At 36.1% G+C, this 25,772-nt stretch overlaps 1 protein-coding gene across 2 annotated transcripts in view; it reads right to left on the bottom strand.

Annotated features, from left to right (window-relative positions):
• Window positions 1-25,772, bottom strand: part of ALCAM (activated leukocyte cell adhesion molecule) — a 213,081-nt gene that overhangs the window by 30,572 nt on the left and 156,737 nt on the right. For both annotated transcript variants that reach the window (XM_030940482.1, XM_030940492.1), the window contains exons 3-11: window positions 25,547-25,766; window positions 17,963-18,027; window positions 16,349-16,436; window positions 15,195-15,377; window positions 9,575-9,702; window positions 7,881-8,013; window positions 4,320-4,432; window positions 1,851-1,986; window positions 1,609-1,742 (exon numbers count right to left, since the gene is read on the bottom strand). In XM_030940482.1, coding sequence (XP_030796342.1) covers window positions 1,609-1,742; window positions 1,851-1,986; window positions 4,320-4,432; window positions 7,881-8,013; window positions 9,575-9,702; window positions 15,195-15,377; window positions 16,349-16,436; window positions 17,963-18,027; window positions 25,547-25,766 — 1,200 coding nt within the window. The remainder of the gene's footprint in view (window positions 1-1,608; window positions 1,743-1,850; window positions 1,987-4,319; window positions 4,433-7,880; window positions 8,014-9,574; window positions 9,703-15,194; window positions 15,378-16,348; window positions 16,437-17,962; window positions 18,028-25,546; window positions 25,767-25,772) is intronic.

Here is a 25,772-nt window from a genome sequence, read left to right as displayed (position 1 = left end):
ATAGTGAATTTACCTGCTATTTTTTCACTTCCTACTAGGAGTTTTCATCTGACTTTCTCGCTGAATCTTTGTTTTTGTTACTTTAAACTCTACAAAATACATTTTCTCATTTCTAGGATGGTCTTTTAAATCTTCATATCTTTTCATTAATCAAAAATTTACTGTGTGCTTATGTTTCTGTGTTCTATGTCTGTATCACCAGTACCTAAAGGTTCTTTTTTTTGCTGCACTTATCACTTAAATTGAACTAGAGAGCAAAAACAATTGAGTAGAAAAGAAGCAATCATTTTTGATGCTAAAAGCAGATCTGCACATTGTCTGCAATTTAGATGGCTCAAGTCTTTATTCCAAATCAAGAAAACTGCATTTTCCTAAGTTTAAGGACCCCAGAGTTTCTTTGCCTCCTCTTAGATGCTTTCTCACTGTGTGTCCCCATCACACTTAACCAAATCAGGAGTCATTCACTTCAAGTGTGCCACTCTTTTGAGGGCTTTCCATACCTAGAGTTAAGCAGCTATATATGCATCACCTATAGTTGAAAGAGCCAAAATCCACTTTGCACTGCAAAACTGCACGGCATAAGCTGTGACAGTGGCCCAACTTCCCTGGACAGAGGAAGAGTAGAGATTGTAACTTAAAATTAATTTGCAGCTCTTTGCTTTATATATGGTTTATCGAATTTCAACTGGGTCAAAATCTGAGAAGAAGCACAGAAGATTCAAATAATCCAGTGGTACCTCTGGGTTCTCCTGAGAAGCCTTTACTGATTATACTGAGAAGAGGGAGACATGAAGACTGTTGTAGAGAACAGTGGAATTAACAAGTATGTCAGCAACCCAAGCAGATTGGCAATTTACTGGGATTACAGTTCTGAATCCCTCCAGTATAGGCCAGATTCTCATCTTTCTTTTAGGGGGAGGCTCAAAGACTTAATAGTAAGAGAAAATAACAGGTAGTGTTAATAAATCCTTAACCCTTTACTATTACTAAAATAAAAAGGTGTAAGTAATAAGGTCTGGTTTATGACCCTTTTGTTCAGAAGGGTACATCCTAGACACTATGTATGTAGCTTGCCTTATTCTGGCCTTAGCACTGCATAGGCATGTCAGACCACACATTCAGAAGCAGTAACTGTTCTTCTCCACCATCCCTATACGAGGACATAGTTTTAAAAAGAAATACCCCTTAACGTGCATAAATTGAGCACAGTATTGGAGCCCAGTTATACTGAGATGCATGAGCTTATTTTGCAGAAAAGTGTATATCTTAATGTTTTAATCACTCAAATTTCAGGAATGAATGATCATGAAGTAATATCCAATTTATATTCTTTTAAAAACAGATACTGACCATGACACAATGGTTCTTCCCTTCTCCATGGCCCTGGGATAAAATTTCTCTTTGAGCCATGTTCTTCCTTTGGGAAAATTAAGAAGTTAGCAAAAGCTTCCTCTGAGAATGAACTGCAAATTTTATGTGGTAACAAACCAACCTATACACTGCAAATTTTATGTGATAACAAACCAACCTACAGCGTAGATTCGTGAAGAAAAAAAAAAAAAAAACATTGGACAAAGTGCAGCATACAACAAGAAGACAAATACTTGCTTGGTTTATGACGCTTCCACTGCCAGTGATTGTCCATTGAATGGCTGGCTTTGGAAAACCTTCCACATGGCAGATTATTGTTTTAGACAGTCCACTGGGATCAGTTTTCTTTGTCATTTTTATTTGAGGTTTGCCTAAAATATCATTATAATTAAAATAAGATGTTGAACTGAGATCATAAAAGAAACCAGGTATAAAATTCTCAAAGAATACTTTGAGTTAGTGCCCAAGTATTTTATTACCTTCTACAATGAGAGTCAATGACTCTCTTTTCTTTAGTCCTTCAACCTCCTGCAGAGCAGTTTCGCAGACATAGTTTCCAGCATCCTGATAATGAAGACTAGAAAATGATGGGCTAGATCGAAGCCTGATGTTATCCTGATTAAATAAAAAGTAAATTACCTCATGTGGCAGAATTAAAACTCTCAATGTATTTATTAGATAATAATTAAGCCTAAAACGATTCTTCTGGGAATAATAAAATTGCAAACTTCTTTTTCTTAACTTCAGATGCTTTCAAAATAGATTTCCTTTTCCTTTTGTAGTTTTAGAGTCAGAAATGCCAGATTTTTATTTCAGGCTCTTTCATTTACTGAATTTATAATTTGGAAAGCGTTCATAAACGTTTAAGAATCAGTTTTCATTGTTTGTGAAGTGGGGTAATAATATACTATAATTAAATTGTTTTGAGGACTTAATTATACAAATAATATATTGTGCTTACATTAAGGGGAGTTTTCAGTTTATAGTACCTACTCCTTATAGTACGTGTAGGTGATACAGGATTGACGGACATGGAGACTTGCGGTACCTAATCAATGATGAGCATACATGCAAGAAAGTCATTTCATACACTTATCAAACACATAAACTGTTGATACAGTTATCAACACAGGGGACCTATTATAGAGTATTACGGTTTGAATGTGTTTCCCAAATTTCGTGTGGAAAACTGAATCCACCAAAATCACATGTTGATAATGTTTGGAGGTGGGGGCCATCGAAAGGTAATTATGATTAGATAAGGTTATCATAGTGGGGCCCTTATGATAAGACTGGTGGCTTTATTAGAAGAGGAATAGAGATCTGAGCTGGCATGCTCTTGCCCGCTCACCATGTGATGCCCTCCACAGTGCTTTTATTCCAATTTCTATGAACAAAGTAAATGTAACATTTAATTTTAAAAAATTGCCTGATATACAGAAAGTAATCCCATTATGTCAGGAATTGAAATGCTCCTAAGCAGGCAACTAGGCACGATCCTAAGATTATGTGGTCTTTGTCCATTAGGATATTGTTTCCCTCTCCCCATTAACTAACCAATAATCAGGGAATACTGATCATCACTATTTTGAATACATGAGCTGTTCATGACAGTTAATTCATAACAGTGATTGCAGTTGATGTAAAAACAGTGTAAGCCACAGTAAACTTAGTTTCTCTAGTCCTACAGTAAAATATGCAATGAGTGTTCAAATGATTATGAATTGGTCTAGTTGCCTAGAACTTGTCTAGCCTTGTAATCACTGATTACTGTATACATATCATGCTAGATTGCAGCATAGGAAGTGGCACTTTATTTTAGTGAACAAGTTGTGATGAGGCTGTGGCTGAAAGAGAGTAAAATAAGAAACTGAGCTCACAGAGTAACACAACAAGTAACAGAGGATCGAGTGCTAAAAGGGATCAAAAGGCAGGCAGTAAAGCAATACAAAATAATTTCATTAATATATTTCCATTAAAAAGAAACTCTAGAAAAAATATTTCTCCACAGTTTCTTATAAAGGTAATTCTTGTCAACTCCTATTTCAAATGGTATGTGTGTTTTCTGAACCCATCGCGGGTTAAGGGTTCTTGTCACATGTCATGCTCTGGTAACAAATGCCCTGGGAGTTTGGATATACTAGCCAAGGGTTTAAGTGGAAGGATCACACACAACCTTTTCTTTTGGTGATAACCTTGTCTCAGATCGCCAATTATCAGTCACACTTCCTTATTCTAAAAGGATAGCCAATGGCCTACATTTCAGGCAATTACAGGAGTATAAGCACTTGTTCAGGAAATACTGAATTAACTCCAATATGTGCTAGGTATTCTACTATAGCTCAGGGATAAAAGGGATTCCTTTCTAGGGGTTCTTGATCCAGTGGAATCTGTTTTCAGAAACTTAAGAATGGTCTCAGCAGCAGAGAGACAAAAAAGGTGTCTTATCAAAGCATAGTATTTATACTCAGTAAGGCCTGGCCTTGAGTCTCTGTCAGTTATGAGCTTTCTGATTTCTTTTCCTTCAATTTCTTTATATGAATAATGTGGGAAAATAATAATCCTTGTATTTCACAGGATTGTTGTAAATATCACATAAGGATAATGTGGGCAAAAACACACTGTAAATTGTTAAGCCCTGTGGTATATAACTATGTTTGTATGTGCACACATGTGTGTGGTGTGTGTGTATAATTAGTATATACACATAATTGACATAACACCCCAAACTAAGTTTCAGAACACCAATTATGGATGTTACCCTGTTGATGAGCACCTCTAAAATTTTACTGTTATTTTATTTATCTTATCAGAAACACAGAGAGAGAGAGTGAGCTGGTATATAAACACATCCATGAATGTATCTACTTGAATACAATATAAAGTGCATAAGAAACCTAAAAATAAATCAATCCAAACGGCAGGGTAGTACCAAAAATATTACTTACTTTCATCCATACCACAGTTGCATTCCTGCTAGCGGATATTGTGCATGACACGGGTAGGGCATCACCAATCTGTCTGGTCACTTCTCCACTTGGGTTTAAGGACAAATCCAAATCTGTGAAGCAGAAAATCTGTTCAAAATGCTAACTCTGAAATGTAAAATAGTCAAAATATTTTGGAGAGGAAAAGATGAAAGAAAATACATTTCTTCAAACTGCACTTGAACATTCAGAACTGATTTATAGAACTGAAATAACTGGACTATAGCATGATTAGACTAGTTTTTCAAGCCAACTTTGAGACTAGTTTAGACAAGAGAATGGTCAATCTAATTGATTATCCATTTATTTACAGTTAACATGATTGATATTTTGAGGGGACATAAATATTCCCCTTGGGTCTATCACCTGAAGAAAACAAATCCTAAGTCTCTTCTGGAAGAAAATAAAGAAAGATGATGACCAGGTAAATATTACATAAAGAGATGGTAAGGCATAAATGTTGGAAAATCAAGCATCTTTAGACAGCAGGTGATAAATCGAAAAACCATGAGATAGTAGTTGTGTTTCTTTAGAGAGAATTGACTATAGCAGCAGATATTTTTTAAAAAATGCGATTCCATTTCTCATCCAGTTGATGGAAAACAATTTTTATAAAAATTTTACTGTCATAGTCTGATCTGTATAAGAAAATTCCAACTCAATTGAACAAGTATTTATCATACAGCTACTATGTCCCAAGCACTGATGAGAGATGCAGAGATAAATAATGAGCTTACAAGTCAATGAGGTAGAGGTACTATGCTAACTATAACACACAGCCCATGAAATCAGCACCTAGTAGCAAACCTGACACTGATTTGGAGTTCAAGAAATATTTGTTGAAAGATGAAAGGCAGGCTAGAAACAGAGGTACAGACGAAGACTTAATGGAAGTATAGAGAACAGAGCCAAACTGGGTTTCAAAGCAGTAATAAAGGCTTTGTAAAGGGAACAGTATATGTTCGTGGCCTCAAATGGTTGAGAAGGACTTTGATAGGGGAAGATGTAAGGAAAACTTTGCTCACATAAGAAAAGGCAAAAAGATGACAGAGCTTGGCAGATTTTGTAATGGTGAGTGGGTATAAGTGGTGACAACTCATGGAAGTTAAACTCATATAGTTCATTGAGACTAGACTGAAGAGGACCATGCTTGCCACATTGGGAGTTGTGTCTTTGTTCTACAGTATGAAGACTTGCCATTACACTCCGCGTTTCTCCTTGATTTTGCATGTTATAATTGCAATTTGTTGAATGCAACATCATTTTTAAAGTTCGTCTCCACCAGACTGAAAGCACCATGAGGGTAGTGATTGTGACTTGGTTTGTCACTGATATAGCCACAGTGCCTGACACATGGTAGACTCTCAAACACTACTGTTGAATGAATGAAGGGAAGGAGCATGCTTTCTCAGTTTCTCATTAATATTAAACCATGTACCATCATGTAGAAAAGTGGAGTTTCCTCAGAATATTTGGGTGAATTGTATTTAGATAAAAATTTTATTCTGGATGAGTTAGAAGTTTTTGTTAGCTGGATAGCTAATTTTCCAGAGAGGAGATAAACAATTTTACAGGACAATGATGGACTTTGTAAGCTCTGATGAAGACTCTATGTGTGCATATATTGGCAGGGAAATAGTAACTTTCATCAGCAACTAGGAATTTGTAGACCGTGAGACTTGATGAGCTGTCTATTCTGCAAACATGTGCAAGAATGGGTTGATGCTTCTCTACCCACACTTCCTTTAGACATGTTTGAAAAGGAAACAAATCTTGTTTCTGGAAAATAAGCAAGCAATCAAAGATAAGTGGGTAAAAATAGGATTTTTATGTTTCCATATAATTTAGAATCAGATGTTGATTTACTTGAAATACTTTTTTCAGCTTTTGAGGAGCAATAGAGTCAGCCATAGAGTTAAAACCCAATGTTAAAGAGTCTACCTGTCAAAACCAAGATGCATTTAAATCTAATTAAATGCACTAATACACATTTTTGTTTAATTTTCCCCCATCACAGCTAAACACGTAGGCACTATATGGCTGCAACCAAGTCTTTTGCTTTGTCAGTCTGCTATCTATCCTTCCCTGCCTCATCTACAAGTAAACAAACAAGAGCCCTCTTCTTTTAGAGACCTGCGTACCTCGCATCTCTTAAAAATAAGCACATTATACCATCTCTAAGGCACTAGATTATTGATTATTGGCTCAAAGACATCATGAACAACGATAACAGAGAGCTATTCCACATGTGGTTCTATCTGCTGGCTATATTCTCTCTCTTCATTATTTTATTTTATTTTTATGGAACAGGACTGGATAATATTGTTATACTGGAGGCTACTGCTTTCTCTGTAACTAGCCCCTGGTGGTAGACACATTCAAACCCAAGCAACATAAGCAAGGAGCAAATGGAGAAATGGCCCAGCTGTGAGCATAACAGTCCACTGTTTTTACAGGGCTCCCAAGGGAGCACTCCCAACATCAGACAATCAGAAGCAACCATCTGGTTGCTTTATTCTCCAGTGCACCCCCCTGTATCTCTCTCAAAATTTTAGCTCATATCCCACGTGTTTTTAAAGTATTATGAGTCAAATGAAAGAGTTAGGACTATGTACTCAAGACAATTTCTAAAGTCTTTATACTCAGTGGGATTGTAGTGGATAATGTCTAGAGGAAACCTTATTAATGGTACTGTTGAGTGCAAAGGACTTATTAGGAAGTTTGTACTATACCTCCAAGGAAGACTGACATTTGCTCAAAGCACTCTGAATTCTAGTGTTACCAGGGTGTGGTATGAATCAGTTTACTGTTTCCATGATTCGTCAGGTACACCAATAATATGGACTGTCATGAATTAGAACATAAAGAACTCAAGTTTTAAGTGTCTGGTATTTATGTATGTCTTTTTCTTTTGCACAGAGGCAAATATAACTTTTGGAGTATTTGGAGATCAAAAGCAAATTAAAAGTTAAAAAGTTATGTCCACAGTGATTTTCAAGAAGTTCTGTTTCCAGAAATTTCCTGTCCCTTTATATAGAGTACATTTAGCCAATAAATAACTTCTAGTGATCTCTACTTCCTGTTCCCAAAACTGAGTCTATAGTATCTTTGTATTGACTGAGCTTGGGTGTTAAATTTATTCTGTAACACAAATGATAATGCTGGGTCAACTGCAAAGCTGGTGTACTTCAAGAACATGGAAATGTTTTCTTAAAATATGCGGAGTTGTTTCTTTAAAGTCCATATGAATATTATTTATTGACATCACAAATTGAAGACACTTAGAAAGAAGATGGAGATATACCACTGCCAAATGTTGTGGTTATCAGAGCCATGCAAGGTTTCAATATTGCAGTGCTAATCTGGACCAAAGTTGAGCTTATCCTGATGCTCTCTCTACTGCATCTATTGAAACCAAGTTATTTAAGAAAGATATACCTGCAGTTTATTTGAAAAGATAGCTACATTAAGCTATTAGAAGCCTTTGAAGTGAAGCTGCTAATGAAGAAGTAAGTGACTTACAGTGAACTGTGATGGCTGTTGAAGCAATCATGCTTTTTTTGTCTATCAGGGAGCACTTGTAGTCTCCTGTTGCATTGCGCCTCACATCTGTCAGTGTGTAAGTATTTGAGCTTCTTATTCCTTCGGGCTGTCCCTTTTGATAGAGGCAAAATGTCAGATGATTATACTTGATCGCTACAATGAGAACAGTTGTATTTCTTGATGAAGATAGCATTTTATCAGGTAAGATAAAAAAGGGAATGTGTTTCATTGATCACACAAAAATAGTACAGTTTGTGTTACCAACATCTGATTCCTGGGCAAATATTGATATTTTGGATCTAAGGAATTTGAGAGCTGATTTATTTTCTATTGATGACATTTATTTTATTGACAGCATGGCTTTTGCTCAAGTTTCAAGTGCATTTTTAAAAAGTCCAATATTTTATTTTTATATTTATGCCTTATGTAATTTGACAAAAATATTTGAGGCAGCTTAAAAGGAAATACGCCATATATCCAGATTAAAAGAAAAAACACAAAAGGAAGGAAAGAAAGAAGAAAGGAAGGAAAGTAAAAAGGAAGAAAGGATGAAATGAGAAGAATGAGAAAGAAAGGGGAAAGGAGGAGAGAGAAGAGAGGGAAAAAATGACAAAAGAAAAAGAAAAGAAATTAAGAAATTAAGACTAGGAAAAATATAGATGATGTAGGAATAATATATGTTAACAAAGAAAGATATTCAGCAGATATCATTGCAAAAACTGAGACACAAATTTGGCTCTGTCATCCCTGATAGCCAAAGCGGAAACCGAATTAGTTTTAAATTTTCCTTCGCAAATGAAATAAAAACAGCAATTAATTTATCAGGAGAAACAAAGTTTTCTGTCAGCATAAATAAATTACTTATACTAGTCTTCTGAATAATGTAGTGAATGATATTCTTAAGTACTAATGAGTACTGTGGTAGATGAAATTTGTAAGCACATCCCTGCAGTAAATGCAACATTGAGTTGCATATGGCTTCCCTCAATGCGAAAGTGATGTCAAACACAAAGCTACAGGAGTGCAAACAGGCATCCTCAGACAGAGCTCTCTCCTTGTCTGTTTCCAGATCCTTATGACATGCAGAGCACATCCAAGAGGAATTTTCCAAAGTATCCTCTATGCATATAATTTCCTTCAACTATGATATGGAAAAAAGTTGAGGAAATGGCATTTCAAGATTATACATAATGACAAAAAAAAAAAAGAGCCATAGCATTATCCTAAATATAATGTGCAACAGAACTATCCCTACTTCAGAGGGTTAGAGGTGTGTTCAGGGCAATGTTGTGGGCAGATTTAGAATCCACATCAGTTCATTCACTGTCTTCAGTTTCATTTGGTAGTTATCTGCTTCTGAAGAGCAGATTCCTACAGTTTATTTGGATAATGAAATTTTAAGTTTTTGCAATTATGGTTTCCTGTGGTTGACTTTTTTTTTTTTTTTTCTCTTTGTTCTTGAAATCTCTCAGCATTGAGAAAAAAGGCAAGAACACTGGCAGGTGCAGAAAAAGCTTCCACATGAAATTTTATAGGTGGTGTCTCTTGTCCCCAGCAGCAACATTTTTTCTCACTTCATCTATTCATGTAAGAACAATTCTTCATGTCAGCCGGAAGTCAAACAACAGGATAAATTGATAGTCATTCAACTCAAGTAATACTTAAGCACTTACTGGTAAGTAAAACAAAAACTCCTCTGGGGGAGGATTGCCATTTCCTAAGCATTTAAGAGTGATGTTATCCCCTTCTTTGATGGCAGTTTTTGGTGGCAGCACTTGTATTGTCACCTGCTCTGTAGGATCTGTAAGAGTTACAGACACAAGTTAACCATTTTTGTCAAGTACCGCATTACTCTGTGCATACAATGTAAATGACTAAATTATACATAATTTTCTCAAGAAGCTAGTAATAGTAATTGCTTAAATATACCTTTTTATAGAAGGATTGAAGCTAATAGCTACTTGCTATACAAGTACTAATCTTAGTTAGGGCAAACTACAAAGAAATCCTGTTACATCAAAATCAATTTCTTCTTAGCAAAATGTCTTTAACTGAGGAAGGAATGGTGGTAATTATTTTATGTATAAAAGACCATAGGAACAATCAAACTGCATGGCTTTATTATAGGGAAATTTAATTATATATTATACGAATCATACAGTTTGGAAGGACAAAATTCAGCTAGCAAGCAGCTAAAGCTATTAGATACCACTGTACTCATATTGCATAATAATACTTCATATGAAATAAAAAGAGGAGACATGAGTTAAACAGTACCAACAAGGATTTCCTGCATGCAGGAGAGATCTGCTTAAAAAAAGATGAATCCTACGAACTGAGGGAGACCCTTGACACAATTGACAGGACTGTAAATGTATTATAATTTTGTCCTGTTCATTGGAGCCAAGATGCAACTTTCATTCCATTTTGGTCATATTTATGGAGAAAATAGGGCTAAAGGGTATGCTTCAGCACGGGCTACTGCTCAATAGTAGAATGCTAATGAAATTGAATGCTGGATACAGTGAACCATATCTAGCAAACAGGAAATAAAATGAAGTGGTGCTGGCAGTTAGAAATGATCCACTAACATATCCATTTGTTATATTGCTGGATAATACAGTGAATAATAAATTTTGAAATCATATAATGCCAAGGTATGTTTTATAGAATGTTTTCCACAAGACTTAATAATTATTGAGGCATGTGTCTATATTTCCAAACTGGTGACACTAAAAATTATCTATAAAAACCTATTTTTTTTTTATTAGCTAACAGTGAAATGAGTAACTTATACTTTTGGAGGCTTTGGTCTATGTCTTGCAGTCATTTATTTACCTTTCTATAAATAAAGTGCAGATAAAAAACTTAAAGGGTTGTTATAGAAGGTTGTTACAGATTGCTTCTTTGCCTTTTCTCTATGCTTGGGCATCTCTGAATATTTGTCCAGTGTATTCTGAGGTTAAATGGTGATTGATTTAATATACTTCTTATTTGTTTTTCTGGATTTGCCTGAAGTAGTTTCCTAACCAGCAGTTCCCGGTGAGGTTGAAAAGTGAATACAATTTGGTTTTGGTGCACTGCTGACCTTCTGTTTCTGGGCCTCTCTTGCTTTCTTACTTGGCCTTTCTCTGACTAGTGCTCAGGTTTGGCCTGTGGCATGTCATTGTGGCACATCTCTTATCAAGGCTGACACAACAGAACAGCCAGGGATGGCCATCTCCGACTTCTTTCTCTATTTTAAAACTCCACTTCTCTGTGTTCCCTTTTCAACAGGCTCCGCTTTGTATTAGAGAGTCATCAAAGGGTTAATGTGACACATTTGCATTTTGACAGTAACTCTCTGCATGTCCACTAACATGCTTACCTCAAAATTAATGATCCCTTGCTCTGCCTTTGCCTCAACTTTGAATTTTACTCTGCCCATTAGTAAATCATCATTTTGCCCATTACTCTGGCTTTCTCCTTTGCCCTCTCTTATCCATTCAGTCACCATGTCTTGATGATTAATACTTTACAATATATTTTGGGTCTGATTCTCCCTTTCTATTCTCATTTACACTTCCCTAGTCCATGTCCTAATTAACCTACACCTGAAGCAATGCCATCAAATTTCACTTGGTTCCTCACCTAGAGTCTCCTTCCTTTTGATCCTTTCATATATATTTCCTCTGAATCAGTTTTCTGAAGTAGCGCTTTGAATATTACAATGATACTCAAAATCTGTTACACATTCCCAATATATAAAGATTAAAAATAAAAATTCCTTAGCCTGGTATCCACAATTTGGCTTGAACCTAGCTTAAGTGAGAGTCTTATCTCTTACTCTGCTACATAAACCCCTACAAAATAACTAACACTGCCTACTGAAATTTTCTTTTCATGTATTTATTTATCCTACAGTCCTTCATTTATTCATTTGTTTGGCATTTATTTTGTGCAAGCCTTAAGTGCTGGAATTATAAAGTTTAAAACACTGCCTCAATGAACGTTTCCTCTATTTGTAAGTATACCAAACTTAATAATTAAGAGTATGACCACATAAAACCTGCATGTGACACAAGCATAGGGATCCTGGTAGCCATCAATACAGGAGATTAGGAAGCTTCCTGGAGGAACTGACCCCGGAGCTGGGGTTTGGCACATAAATGGGTGTTTGCTAAATGATAAAGGTGGGAAGATGACAGCATATGGATGGCCATGTAAGTATTACTCTACAGGAGGAATCTGGAAAGTAGAACAGACCATAGTGGATACAGGCAGTGATGAGGGCTGAGCACTACATAGGACCATGGCTAAAAATGAATTCAAGGCATACTGCAGTGCGGGGAGGGGGAAGGATATTAATCTGAGAGCTCTGAGGAGTCACTGAGAAGTTTTTATCACATTTGTGTTTTAGAAAAATATTTCTGGCTTCAGTTTGGAGGGCAGTTTATTTGGGGGTGAACAGAGAATGGTGGGCAGACAAGATAAATACTATTTTGCAATTCATTGGAAAAATACTACTTTGAAATCCATTGTAGAAATACAGGCAATGAGGAATGGTGGCATAAACGTAAGCAGTGTCAGAAGGCAGAAATCAGATAAAAACAAAGATTAAAGAGCTAGATTCTCTAAAACCTCATTACTGATTGAATAGGGTAAGAAAGGAGTGGACTGGTACATTTTTCTCAAGCCTTCTCAATATGAATTTGCCAATTTTTTTTTTCTTGAAATGGAGTCGTCTCTCCTTTCCATTTAGCACTCTCCTTCTGTTCTCTGAAGTCTTCTTAGAGCAGTGGTTCTCCACTTGTAGTCCTCAGATCAGCAGCATTAGCACCATCGGGGAATTTGTTACAAATGCAGAGTGTCAAGCACTTTCCTACACCCACTAAATCAGAAACTCAAGGCCAGAGTGCAGTAATCTGTGCTCTAACAAGTCCTTCATGTTTTTCTGATGCACACTACAGTTTGAGAACCACTGTCCTCGGGCACCTGAGCCTTCAAGACTCTTAATACTGAGTTCCTGAGGCTTTTACCCTTACAATCTTGCATTGGCAATTTCCTTCTGATGTAGGTGTTTTGCTTCTCTATTGGAGTAGTACACTCCTTGAATGTGAGGACTGTCTTAAACTGCTTCTTCGTGCTTCGCGTTTTCACCATGAAGCCCAGCACTGCGTACACTGTGGCTTCTTAAAAGCCATGCCAAGTGCACCTTACACAGCCAGCATGATAAAATCATTTTCTTCGCATCCATTCATGGATTTCTCTGTCTACCCAACTCTGTATGCCTCACACTCCCAGATATTTCTGTTCCTTCTGAAGCTGGTTTCCCAATTCTTATTACTTATCTTGATGTTCTCTCCTGTCTTGTACACCTACACTTACACCAATATGGTTCATTTCCAGTTGGATATTTCTAACAGAAAGAATTCTGGGCCGGGCATGGTGGCTCACACCTGCAATCTCAGTACTTTGGAAGGCTGAGGTGGGCAGATCACCTGAGGTCAGGAGTTCAAGACCAGCCTGGCCATGATGGTGGAACTCCACCTCTACTAAAATACAAAAATGAGCAGGGTGTGGTGGCACGCGCTTGTAATCCCAGTTACTCGGGAGGCTGAGGCAGGAGAATCACTTGAACTCAAGAAGTGGAGGTTGGAGTGAGCCAAGACTGAGCCACTGCACTCCAGCCTGGGCGACAGGGTGAGACTACATCTCACAAAAGAAAAAAAAAAGAAAAAAAGAAAGAAAGAATTCTGCCTTCACCTAAAAAAAAAAAAGGTTTGATTTTAGATACATAATGATATACTAATTTCTTGGATTTAAATCAAGTTGAAACTTATTTCCCAAGTTTAAGGCAAAACTACCTTTTAATATTAGGGCAACTTTGGAAGAATTTCACCTTTGTTCCCGTGTAAGATATTGTGCCCTAGGGAACCCAAAAAAGAAATGTAGGTGAGGTGATACTCTCGAAAGGCTCAGCAGGCATTCCTGGCTTTTCTCTAAAATAGATGTAGAAGAACTAGGTTACTCTAGAACACATGCCAGTACCGCAAAAATTTTAGATAAATTAATAATAATAAGAGAAAATCCTTTATTGCATTTTCCCCCCAAAATATTTTTTTTTCTTTTTTTTTTAGACAGAGTCTCGCCCTGTCGCCCAGGTTGGAGTGCAGTGGCGCGATCTCGGCTCACTGCAAGCTCTGCCTCTTGGGTTCACGCCATTCTCCTGCCTCAGCCTCCCAAGTAGCTGGGACTACAGGCGCCCGCCACCTCGCCTGGCTAATTTTTTGTATTTTTAGTAGAGACGGGGTTTCACCATGTTAGCCAGGATGGTCTTGATCTCCTGACCTAGTGATCCGCCCACCTTGGCCTCCCAAAGTGCTGGGATTATAGGCGTAAGCCACCGTGCCTGGCCTTTCCCCCAAATATCTTCAGCTCTATGTTTATATTCTGATAATGACCATATAGTAATAATAATGAAGTACTTAATAATGACAATTTAATGTGTGATGTAGTATGTTATTTTTGATTTGTGATTTCACTTACCCTCTGTAACAACTCTATCAGTTAGGTATTATATTTTTCCCATTTCAAAATAAGAAAACTGAGATGTAGAGTAGTTAAGCTGCTTTTCAAGAAATGGTAATTGATAATGCTGGGACTAGACTGCCAGCATTTTTGCTCCCAATCATTAGATTATCTTGGCACCTGTCTTACAAGGAAAGCACAGCGATAGAGAAAAAGATTCTATTCTAATATCTACAGCTAATTTAGGGCAAGACTCTGTGCCTCACTTTACTAACTAAAATAATGAAGTTAAAACAGATGACCATAAAGATTCCTTTGTAGACAAATACTCTGTTTCAAATACATGACTTGGTTAAGTAAAATGTCTTGTAATACAACATCCTATCAAACTTATGCAATTGATCTCATTATTAAAATAAATTTCTTCATTAAAATGGTAATCTCTTATTTAGAAAGCCAGTCAGTCATAAGTCTGATTTGTCTGTCATTCATCCAGAAAATGATCATTTAGAAATCTTATCTTTAAGGAATTTAGTGTGTAGTGGAATTCAGAAGAGACACTTATAGATAAAAAGTAGAGAGTGAAAGATATTATAGGATGGATAAATGTTTATTCATGCTATGATCTCCTAAAGAGGAAGAGATTATTTGGGTGCCATCAATTTGGGGTGCGGATTGGAAGCAGAATTCAAAGAGTAATTGGATTGGGACCTCAAAGATTAATAGCATTTGAATATTATTTCTAATACATTAAATAACATAATTATATATTGAATTACTTACAGTAAATATCAAATACTGCCTGTTCAGAATGAACTGTTTTCTGGCCAGATGGTCCATAATATGTCACAGAGCAGGTGAATGGCATTTGTATGTCAGCCTTGGTTGTCTTGTACTCCAGGGTGGAAGTCATGGTATAGAGCTGAGTCACTGGGTCCATTTCCTTTTTAAAAATTATGACCACCGCTGGAGAAAATAAAGAACACTGATGATAGAGTCTTTCATCTGACAATCACAATCCTAAACAAAACAGCACCACACCTTTGAAAAGTGTTTTTTTTACTTCTAACTCTATTTAGCAGGAGAGAAAATTGACATGTAGTGAGGTTAGATGTCGTTTCAAAACCGTGAATCAGAGACACAGAAATAGAATCCTGGAATCCTATTTCCCACTCACTTTAATTAACTTCTAGTCATGCCATATACAGAAATTATTTTCTCTGCTCTTGATTCTTCTGTACAAGGGCTGAAAATGGTGTTTAAAAGATCACGTATTAATTTAGTACATACTTAAAGTAACAGAGCATAAGAGTCACAGCTCAAAAGAGGGCAACATATTTAGATCCTGAATAGTTTAAAGTGGGGGTCTCCAGCCCCCAGGACTGGTAGTGGTCCCCACACAGCAGGAGGTGAGCGGTGGGCATCCACAAGAAGCTTCTTTTGTGTTTAGAGCCACTCCCCATGGCTCACATTACTGCCTGAGCTCCTCCTGTCAGATCAGCTGTGGAATTAGGTTCTTACAGGAATGCAAATCCTGTTGTGAACTGCGCATATGAGGGATCTCGGATGCATACTTGTTATGAGAATCTGACACCTGATGATCTGTCACTGTCTCCCATCACCCCTAGATGGGACTGTCTGGTTCCAGAAAAACAAGCTGAGGGCTCTCACTGATTCTACATCATGGTGAGTTGTATAATTATTTCATTTTATATCACAATGTAAAAATAACAGAAATAAAGTACACAATAAATGTAATGCCTGTAAATCATCCTGAAACCATCCCCCCACCCCGATTCAAAGAAAAATTGTCTTCCATGAAACCAGTTCCTGGTGCCAAAAGGGTTGGAGACCGCTGGCTTAAAGAATACCTAGATAAAAGAAAGTCAGAACAGGTCCTCTGAATGTACTCCCTGTCCCCCTGCCCTCATACCCACCTCCTTCAAGGGGATGTAGCACTTTTCCGTTCCTGTACCATGTGATGTTGCCATCTGGATAACTGTCTTCTGAAATACAGTCACCCAACTGCAAAATAAAAAGGCAATATGACTACCTCAGTTCAATCAAGGGCTGTCAATTTGGAAACTCCAGAAACTCAGGCAATGCAGAGTTATTCCAAAGGTTTCTTGACCCGTTTATTTTCCAATACTGACAAAAGACTGAATATATGCTCTCTGGTATAAAAACAACGTCTTTTTAAGACATTTTGAACAGTTGTATTTGAAAATATAGTTTTGACCATTTTTAAATGTGCAATAGATGGTGTCACTATTATAAAATCACATTCATTTGAAAGCATTGCCAAATTCATTTTGACACTATTCATTTTTAACATTAACCAAATAACATTACTCTATTAACATTGACTATTACCATGAATCATACATCTTCATATGGAAGAATAATTTGGTGTTAAAATGGGGCTGCCTCTCCAGTTTCATACTACATATATTTCAAGATGATATATATTATCATGCTCTATAATTCCCCTCACTTTCTTTAAATGTATTTTAACTTTAATATTTGGTATTCATCAAATAATTTTATGCAGTAAAATTTAATCTGATGCAAAGAATGTAGGACTTGGGTTTCCACCTCCCAGCAAAGGAAAACTTTGTATTTTCGTTAGATTATTATTCAATATGGAACTCCAAATTTGTCCCCCACTTTAATACTGCTTCCCTTCACACATCTGCTAATGCGTTGTTCAAATCTGATCTCACCTCTTTACTTCAATCTTTCAATAGCTTAATTTGCCAACAGAATAAAGTCCAAACTCCCTATTTAGTTGTAAGATTTGTCATGATCCAGCTTTCCTTTGCCTCTCCAGATTGATCTCTTTCAATCCTTTCTTGCTTTCTGTCTTGGCACCCAGTTTCATCAATGCCAAAACTTGCTGTTTCCCAAACACACCATTCTCTTTCACATCCTATTATTTCATATTGTTGGAAAGCCCTTTCTACCTTTGGCTTGGCGAAAATCTATTCAACTTTCATCATTCTCTCTCTATATTTTTTCTACACAGGGTCTTGCTCTGTCACCCACAATGGAATGCAGTGGTGCCCACATGGCTCACTGCAGCTTTGACCTCCTAGGCTCAAGCAGTCTTCCCACATCATCCTACCAAGCAGTTGGGACCACTATGCCCAGCTAACTTTTCAATATTTTTTATAAACAAGGTTTTGCCTTGCTGCCCAGGCTGGTCTCGAATTCCTGGGCTCAAGTGATCCTCCCACCTTAGCCTCCCAAACTGCTGGGCTTACAGGCATGAATCATGCCAATTGGCTTCATCTTTCTATTAATCCATTAATTCAAATAAGAATGACTCCTCTTTTCAGAAATGATCCCACCTTCCTTGATGTCCCCTTGGTCACCTGAGACTGTGAGCATGTTGTACCCTCTGTGCCTTGTGCATAATTTCTGATTGGTAGCTGCAACACTGTCATCTCCACAAGAGCAAAGCCTATCTCATTTGTCCTGGAATGTAAGGTCAGAAGAAGGCACTTACAACACTGGGCTAAATAAAGGTATTAATCAAAAACAATTCTTACCTTTTTTAGCTGCTCTGTTTCGAGAAACAGTGCTTTGCTTACAATTTCAGGTTTAGATGGTTGCTCTAAAGTTAAGCAGAGAAAGATTTTAAGTACATATGTAAGAAAAATGAGACTTCTGTGATTTGATTTACAGCAGAAACAATTCATTTACTCAATACAGAATAGGCAACAGAATAAAAATAGATTTCATTATACAATCTGGACTTAGGGAATCTATAGGCCTATCCCTTTCAAATATTTACTATCTTAAATATTATTTTCAGTGCTTGTAATTCCTTTGAATAAAATATCAATAATGCTTTCTGAATGCTTTATAAATAGTGAATATGGATTTGATAGTGAAACAGGGAATAGGATATATCCTATATAGGATATAGTCTCTAATTGAGTACCATGAGCACTTCTTACTTATCAGTAACTTCCAGCTCATTCAGTGAAGACATTAATTTACATGAACCAGAATCACAAAGGGACTTGTTTAAAATTCAGATTTCTGAGCCCTATTTGGCCTACTGAATCAGAATTCCTGAAAAACAAAATCCCATAACTCTACATTTTAAACAAGTTTCTAGGGGATTCTCAGTCACCATAAAGTTTGAGAAACACTGTTCTAAAATCATGGGAAATAGAAAGCAAGTGAAGGAATTTATAAACCCAAATTTCTGAAATATCTCTAACTTTACCTCTTAAGCCAAGTCACAATATGAAACTGTAAATGTGAGAAAATCTTTCAAATGTGGAACCTGAGATGATGGACAAAAACGTTTTAAATATAGGAAGTTCTAAGAAACATAAATTTTAATAAAAACTTCAGGAGCAATTGATTAAAAGTTGCAGCAACAATTTATTACTTAAACTGATTTTTAAGTTATTTTATTCTTAGCTGCTATTTTCTATCAATGATGGATTTTGAGCTTTTTAAATAGCTCCAACAATTCGTTTACACAAAAAGTATATTGCCTCATTGTCACTGATTTTTGTGAGTCTCATGGACCAAAATTATTTTATTTTCTTATAAACAAATGTATTTAAACCATCAGCTACTTTTTCTTTTATAGTCTTATTGTTTACCAACTAATACTTTTAATTTTGATTACCAAACTAAATTGGTAAATTGGCTTTTGTATAATTATTATTCAATTTGTAATTCAGTTATTAGACATGTTACCTCCCCAGATCATTATAGAAAACAAGGAAAATGACAAAATGTCTCTGGGGTAGCAAAATGAATATCTTTAGACTGTATGAGAAACAAATATAACCTTCTTTAGGTTAATATCTAGCATTAATTTCCCCTCATATATATGTTTTATATTAGATATTAGAATAATGAACAAAAATAATGAATCCTCTCATGTGTTAAACTCATGTACTTTATAAGAGGGCCTACTTAACTATTAATTCAAGAAATATAATTCTACAGGTACAATTTTCACAGTGATGATTTCTAGTTTCCAAGTACACTGATTGGGAACAAAACATAAACAGAATAGAACAACAGAAAAAATAAATCTAGAAAAATAGAAAGACACAACAGAGGCAATTAACGTTAACACAAACTAGAAGTGACACCTGACGACCTGATTGGTAGGATGGTGACCATAAAATGATAAAAAGTTGATCAAGAAAAAAAGCTTCTCAACATAGACACCAGTTTCTGGGAAACATATTGTGTGGGGGTTAAAGTCTTTCACATCAGAGTAAACCTTGTCATTATCACTATTCTAGTAGAATGTTATTAATGTTCATAATTGCAACTCTGAGTTATTGATGAAATACTGAATCTTATTTGGAATCCATGTCTTAAAAAGGCAAATATATCTAATACATTTGAGAGAAGGATGCATCTGAAATATTTAAACAAAAATAAAATTCTTGGGGTGTAAGTCAGTCAAAGTTTTCTGGAAACTGAAATCAGTTATTTAGTGACACCCTCTCTGAGAGCCCAATAGATGTAAAATATGCGGTTAATTTATGTGGCTAATCAAGAATCAAAATGAATGAAAAAAAGGTAAAGACGTTCTTAGTTTCTCCTTCAAGAGTATTATCCATGGAATAAGTGGTGATATTCAGCAATTCTCCCCATAAATTTAGGTTCTAAATACACAGATTTGGTAGGTCGCTTTGCCAAGTTTCACTATGTTCCAGTTCACCAAAGTAAAATATCAAGACTGTTGAGCACATACTCTTTCTCTAATAGAAAATGTATACCTTTTCTTTGCTTTATAAACCCTGTGATGTTTTATCAATGCACCCATAATCATAAACACTTTGTATTTCGATCTTTGGTCCTTTACTCTTGGTCATATGTGTTTTCTTGCCATAAATGCTGTATAAAATTCCTTATTTTTTCAATGAAATGAAACTGTAGCAAATCTAAGGAAACCTGATGAAAGGATGTTTAAAGTTTAATCCTGTTTACATTATGATTCATCTCTCTATTTGGAAAAGAGGGTCACAGTGAGTAGTGTGAATGTAATGGTAATACTTATTTCATTTTCCTGAGTTATTTTCTCCTTAAATGTTTGTTTCGAGCTCTCTATATTAACTATGTATCTTGAATGTAATTTTCTTTTACATTAGGTTGTAACAATTGATGGGTATTAGTTGGAGGAACATAAAAGAGGACATGTACTATTTTAGCAAAATTGCATATTGATTCCAAAGTGTTAAAAAATAGTCTATGTGAATTATGTCTTAACATGACTCAAGGATTCATAACCAAGTACATAATTGAAAGGAAAAGCAATGCTACAAATTTACTTGCATCATTAAAGTAATTTAGTCAAGTGTAATGATTGAAGCCAAATTTTGCTTCTGAATCTTCTTGACTGAGTTTCTCTAAATCACTCAACTGAATATTTATCAAATGGAAAAACCATGCCTTTGTTTATTTTCTTTTTTTTGCTGACCTGGCTATCTTAAGTAGTTAGAAGCTATAATAGGGTCACACTACAGTAGTTTAAAATTATAGAATAGAGAGATTAAAAATATCTTACAATGTTTATTCTAAATCTGATAGTTTACAAGGTGTGTGTGTGTGTGCGCGCACGCACACAGATGTGTGTGTTAGAGACGGAGGCAGCTGATATTCATGGCAACATGTAGTATGTGCCAATATCTTGGTAATGATATATAATGCTAAGTCTCAAATGATTTCTTTTTTTAATACTTTTGTTTTAAGCTCGGGGGTACAAATGCAGGTTTGTTACATAGATAAAGTTGTGTCATAGGGGTTTGTTGTATAGACTATTTCATCACCTAGGCATTAAGCCTAGTAGTACCTATTAGTTATTTTTCCTGATCCTCTTCTTCTTCCTATCCTCCTTCCTCTGAAAGGCTCCAGTGTGTGTTGTTCTCCTTTATGTGTCCTTGTGTTCTCATCACTTAGCTCCCACTTACAAGTGAGAACATGCAGTATTTGGTTTTCTGTTCCTGTGTTAACTTGCCATGGATAGTGGCTTTCAACCAAATAAATTGTAGGGCTCTCACTAATATCCATTAAGGGCTGATCGTATATAGTGAAAAGTTAAGCTACATGTAGTATTTAGTGCCAATTAAAACATTTCATAAATAGTGCCCTTACTTTTCCCTCTACTTCTTTTTGTTTTACATCATCTGCAGAGTTATACAGGAGATTTTATAGCTGGAGAATAAAGAAATTGTGGTAAGGGGCTGGGGAGTGGTCAGAAAGAAATATACTAAAATAGATAGCTCTTTTTGTTCTGATAACCAGACTATTGCTAGTAAGAGCTATGAACATTAGCCTTCAGAGAATCTAAAAATCAGCACACTACTAAAATGTATATTTTTTGGCATCCAGCCAGCTCATAGCAAGGTGAGAATGTAGTGAAGAAGGCACAACTGCTCTGTATCACCCGCAGTGTTCTAGTATTACTGTAAAAACCCACACATAGGATAGCTTCATTTAATAAGAGAGGAGAGCAAGTGAAGGCAGATGTAAATGGTCGTTGTTGACTCAAAACTGCTCCTCCCAGTACTTTGTCAGCAATCACCCCTCATAAATCATGAAGTACTTCAAGCAAACTACTGTGGGCAAAAGGTATCTTTTATATTTAAATAATCGAAATGAAATATCTGGTGTAGATCTCATTGTTAAACAGATCATTTTCTGCGTCATCGCCCCGCGACACCCCCCAAAATTTTACTTTTAAGTTGAATGACTTTTGGGGAAGGGTGAAAGCAAAGACACTTAATTCTGATAAAGCAGTCGGAACAGTATTCAAATGGAAGGAATCCAAATAAAAGTTCTGAAATACCTCTGTGTGAAGTCACTAAACCCGGCCCATCATCATAAGACCCGGTCCATATGTACCACAGAGCAGACTCCGCGTCCCCAATACCACAGAGAACCACCAGAGTAGACTAGACTTGCAATTAGCATGGGGTGTGGCTTTCAAATTTTTTTTAGAGCTGGAGCCACTCCTCCCTTTTTTTTTTCCATGAACAAATTATCATGAAAAACTTTGAAATGTTGACTAGATCGAAGTCTCATTCATCAGGGAGAAATAGTTCCTCACTTTCCTCAGCTGTCTTCATTAACTCCTGAAGATCCTAGCAGCAGAATGGGAAAACTTCCCGTCTCATCCAAAGTATTCATTTTACTGATGAGGAGTGAATCTTAGCCCCAAACTGGCGAGGTGACTTGCCCAAAGTCAGAAATTGGCAGCAGATCTCATAAAGTAAGGTCTCCTGGTGACCCGCTCAGTGACTGCTCCATCTCACCACCAACAGCCTTCTGGCTCTCTGGGTACCCATTTGACTTCTAGACCTTTTTCACAATCACTAGAATGAATCTTTGGGCACCTTTAAAGGTTGACACTTGCTTCTGAATGGTTTTATTAACCTCAAATGTGCACTAAATAAAAACAGTTTGATTTTGATGCCATTCAACTAAAAGAAAAAAGCTGATTAGTGGTGACTAAGAAAGCCACTTATTTGGATTTGGGCTGATTTATAGGTATGGTTTCTTGCATATGAGGAATAGCTTAAAATTAAACAAGCAAACCTACATTAAAGATAGCAAGGTCATTCGCCAGGGGCTCTAGTTTGAATAAAAACATTTTGACTTAGCTCTCATATGAGGATGGCAATCAGCAGCAGCCTGATCTGAGACTGGCTCCATTAACCACACTTGATTCTATGGTACACGGTGCACGTTGCTAGGTGATTCAACAGAGGGAAACAGAGGACTGATTGATGGGCTTAGTAACTCTTAAGTGACTGCAATATATACATGCAGAGAATGAAAGTCTCCCTGTCACAGCTACTTTTTTGCTTCACAGAAAGTGACCCAAAGTAAATTCAATGAAAACAAAACAAAACAAAACAAAACAAACAAAACCAAACTGAAGCCCCTATATGCTTTTTGCAAACACTGTCTTTATAGTAAGTTCTGCTGTTCATTTTACTGGATTTGGAGGGTCTCACGATTTCTAGTATAAAACACCGTTTTCAAGAGTGTGTAACTTGTCTATGTAAATTCTCCCTGGCCCACATCCTGGAATGCAAATTCTGTTTCTGAGAATCACTTGTTTTCAACAACATCAAAAAGAGAAGGGAGTAGGCGGGTGCTGGCGGTAGGTGGGGTGTGAGTTTGTTTTCACAATTATAGAAATTCCCTGTATTCCAAATCAGCTTATAAATTTATTGACTTAGGCCAACTGATATTTTTTCAGATTTCTGAAAAAATCAGATTTGGGTTGATTTATAGGTATGATTTCTTGCATATGAAGAATAGCTTAATGATTTTTTTTTTCAAAAAAATGTTTTGATAACTGTCACAAACAATTCTTCCAAATGAAACCAACTGAATTTTCTCAACTCTCTTGTATACTACCATCTCGATGTAGGAAAATTTTAACACCTTAAAAATGAAACCTGACAATGACAAATTAATACACATAATCATTAGAGTGCTGCGACTTAACCTCTGTACCTACTGTGGTCCATTTTTGATGACTGGTTATATTATGACGTTATAACTTTCACCAAAAAACTTTTTGATTACTCGCTTTAGAAAAGTGTCCTGAGCAGTGCACTATTAATCTTTCTAATAACGTGAAAGTGAAATAGAAGAAAAGAAAAAAAATATACATGGGCCACTGGCAAATGTAGGATGCAGACTATTTGGGATGTTTTATGGAAACGAGCATGACAACTTGCAACGAGCAAACACTTGGTACTTGGTTTGATTCATAAAACGATCGAGAAGCGAGGATGGTTTCTGGAAAGTGCCTTCTAAGCTGAAAGGCAATTAACTGAAACATGTAATATGCTTTTACAAGGTTCTTCTGGGGAACAAAGGTTTCCTTTGATAGTATAAGCATGCTTTGAATCTGCATCATAAGCCCAGAGGAGCTTTGAAGTCCATATAAATACTTGAGGGACAGACCTACTTAGTTGCATAGGCTATTACAAGAGAAACAGGAAAAATCCATAGTTACTTGCTGCAGTTGGAAGGCCCTCTGGGTTTCTTTCTTCCCTATTTATTTTAATAATTTCTAGGTGCTGTCAAGTTATTAGAAAGCAGAGGGGGAAAAGTTGTAAAGTGAAACCTTCTTCCCTAATTAAAAAAGACTGAAAGATTGGCATTCTGAAACTTTTGAGACCTGTTTCTTTCCCTGTACTGTCTAAAATATTGTGAAGTAACAGAGGTGGTACTTTTAATTTGAGTTTTAAAAGATGAAATGCTTTAATTATAACTTCTCAAGTCATTCATTTGCACAGCTGTTTGCACAATAACATTAACTATATGCTATCATTATGCAAAGTAATTTTGTCATAGTGACTATAATTATTCCAAGTTTCTTCTACAATTTTCTCTTCTTCCATCCCTACTCTACTTTCTCCCCTTGGTGTATCCCACATAAGCATTCAGGTTGTGGTGAGTTTTTGAAATTTTAGGACAATTTTCTAAACCGAGTGAATACTTTTTGAAATCTAAATCAATAACCAATCAATAAAGGTCAGGATGGAAATGTATCTATATCTCTAATATATACTAATATATATAATATATAAAATGTTTATATGGATATATATAGGATACTTATATATGTGGATATATATAAATGGAAAATTTAGATCTCTGTTAAAATGTAGTTTGAATTTGCTTATATTTTATGTTATATATCAAAATGGCAATTTCATATGGTTCAGCCAAATACATGTGTATGTATACATGATATACATGATTACACATGTATCATATATCTATGTATGTATCACACAACACTTATTTGTACATGTCGGTAAAAGTTAAGATCACGTGCTAGTTATCAGTGGTAGTATTTCATATCACAGTTCATGACATTTTTACATGACAAAGCAACAGAGAATATCATTTTAGTTCCTCACTGCAAATCTCCTATTTGAATTTCATACTCTTTGTTTTCCTTGCTGATATTATACACGAGCAGAATGAAGATCTCCTTAAATCCCCTTATATAGATACCTGCTATAGAGACACTACAGAGAGTTCAGTCTTCTTTCTAAAGAACATGGTCTGGTACTGGCCATCGATCCCACTTAGCAGTGACACTGCTGCAGACTACTTACTGAACACCTTGACTATTGTAGGTGCTTCAAACACGTTGTCCTCAGTTACTAGCATGCACACAAATCTCTTTTCATCACTGATCCTTGCATTACTGATAGACAAAGTGTAGTTTTCTGAAAGGCTCAATCTGTCTTTGTATTCTGGTACATCGTCGTACTGTACACTTTTCTTTGTAGAGGACCTGAAGGCAATAAATACAGGGGAGCCATCGGGCTTTTCCTAAAA

The sequence above is a fragment of the Rhinopithecus roxellana genome, chromosome 1 (genome assembly GCF_007565055.1).
Source record: "Rhinopithecus roxellana isolate Shanxi Qingling chromosome 1, ASM756505v1, whole genome shotgun sequence".
In the NCBI taxonomy this organism is placed as follows: Eukaryota; Metazoa; Chordata; class Mammalia; order Primates; family Cercopithecidae; genus Rhinopithecus; species Rhinopithecus roxellana.
Note: the sequence above shows the minus strand (reverse complement) of the source record. Positions and strands in the feature narration are given on the sequence as shown.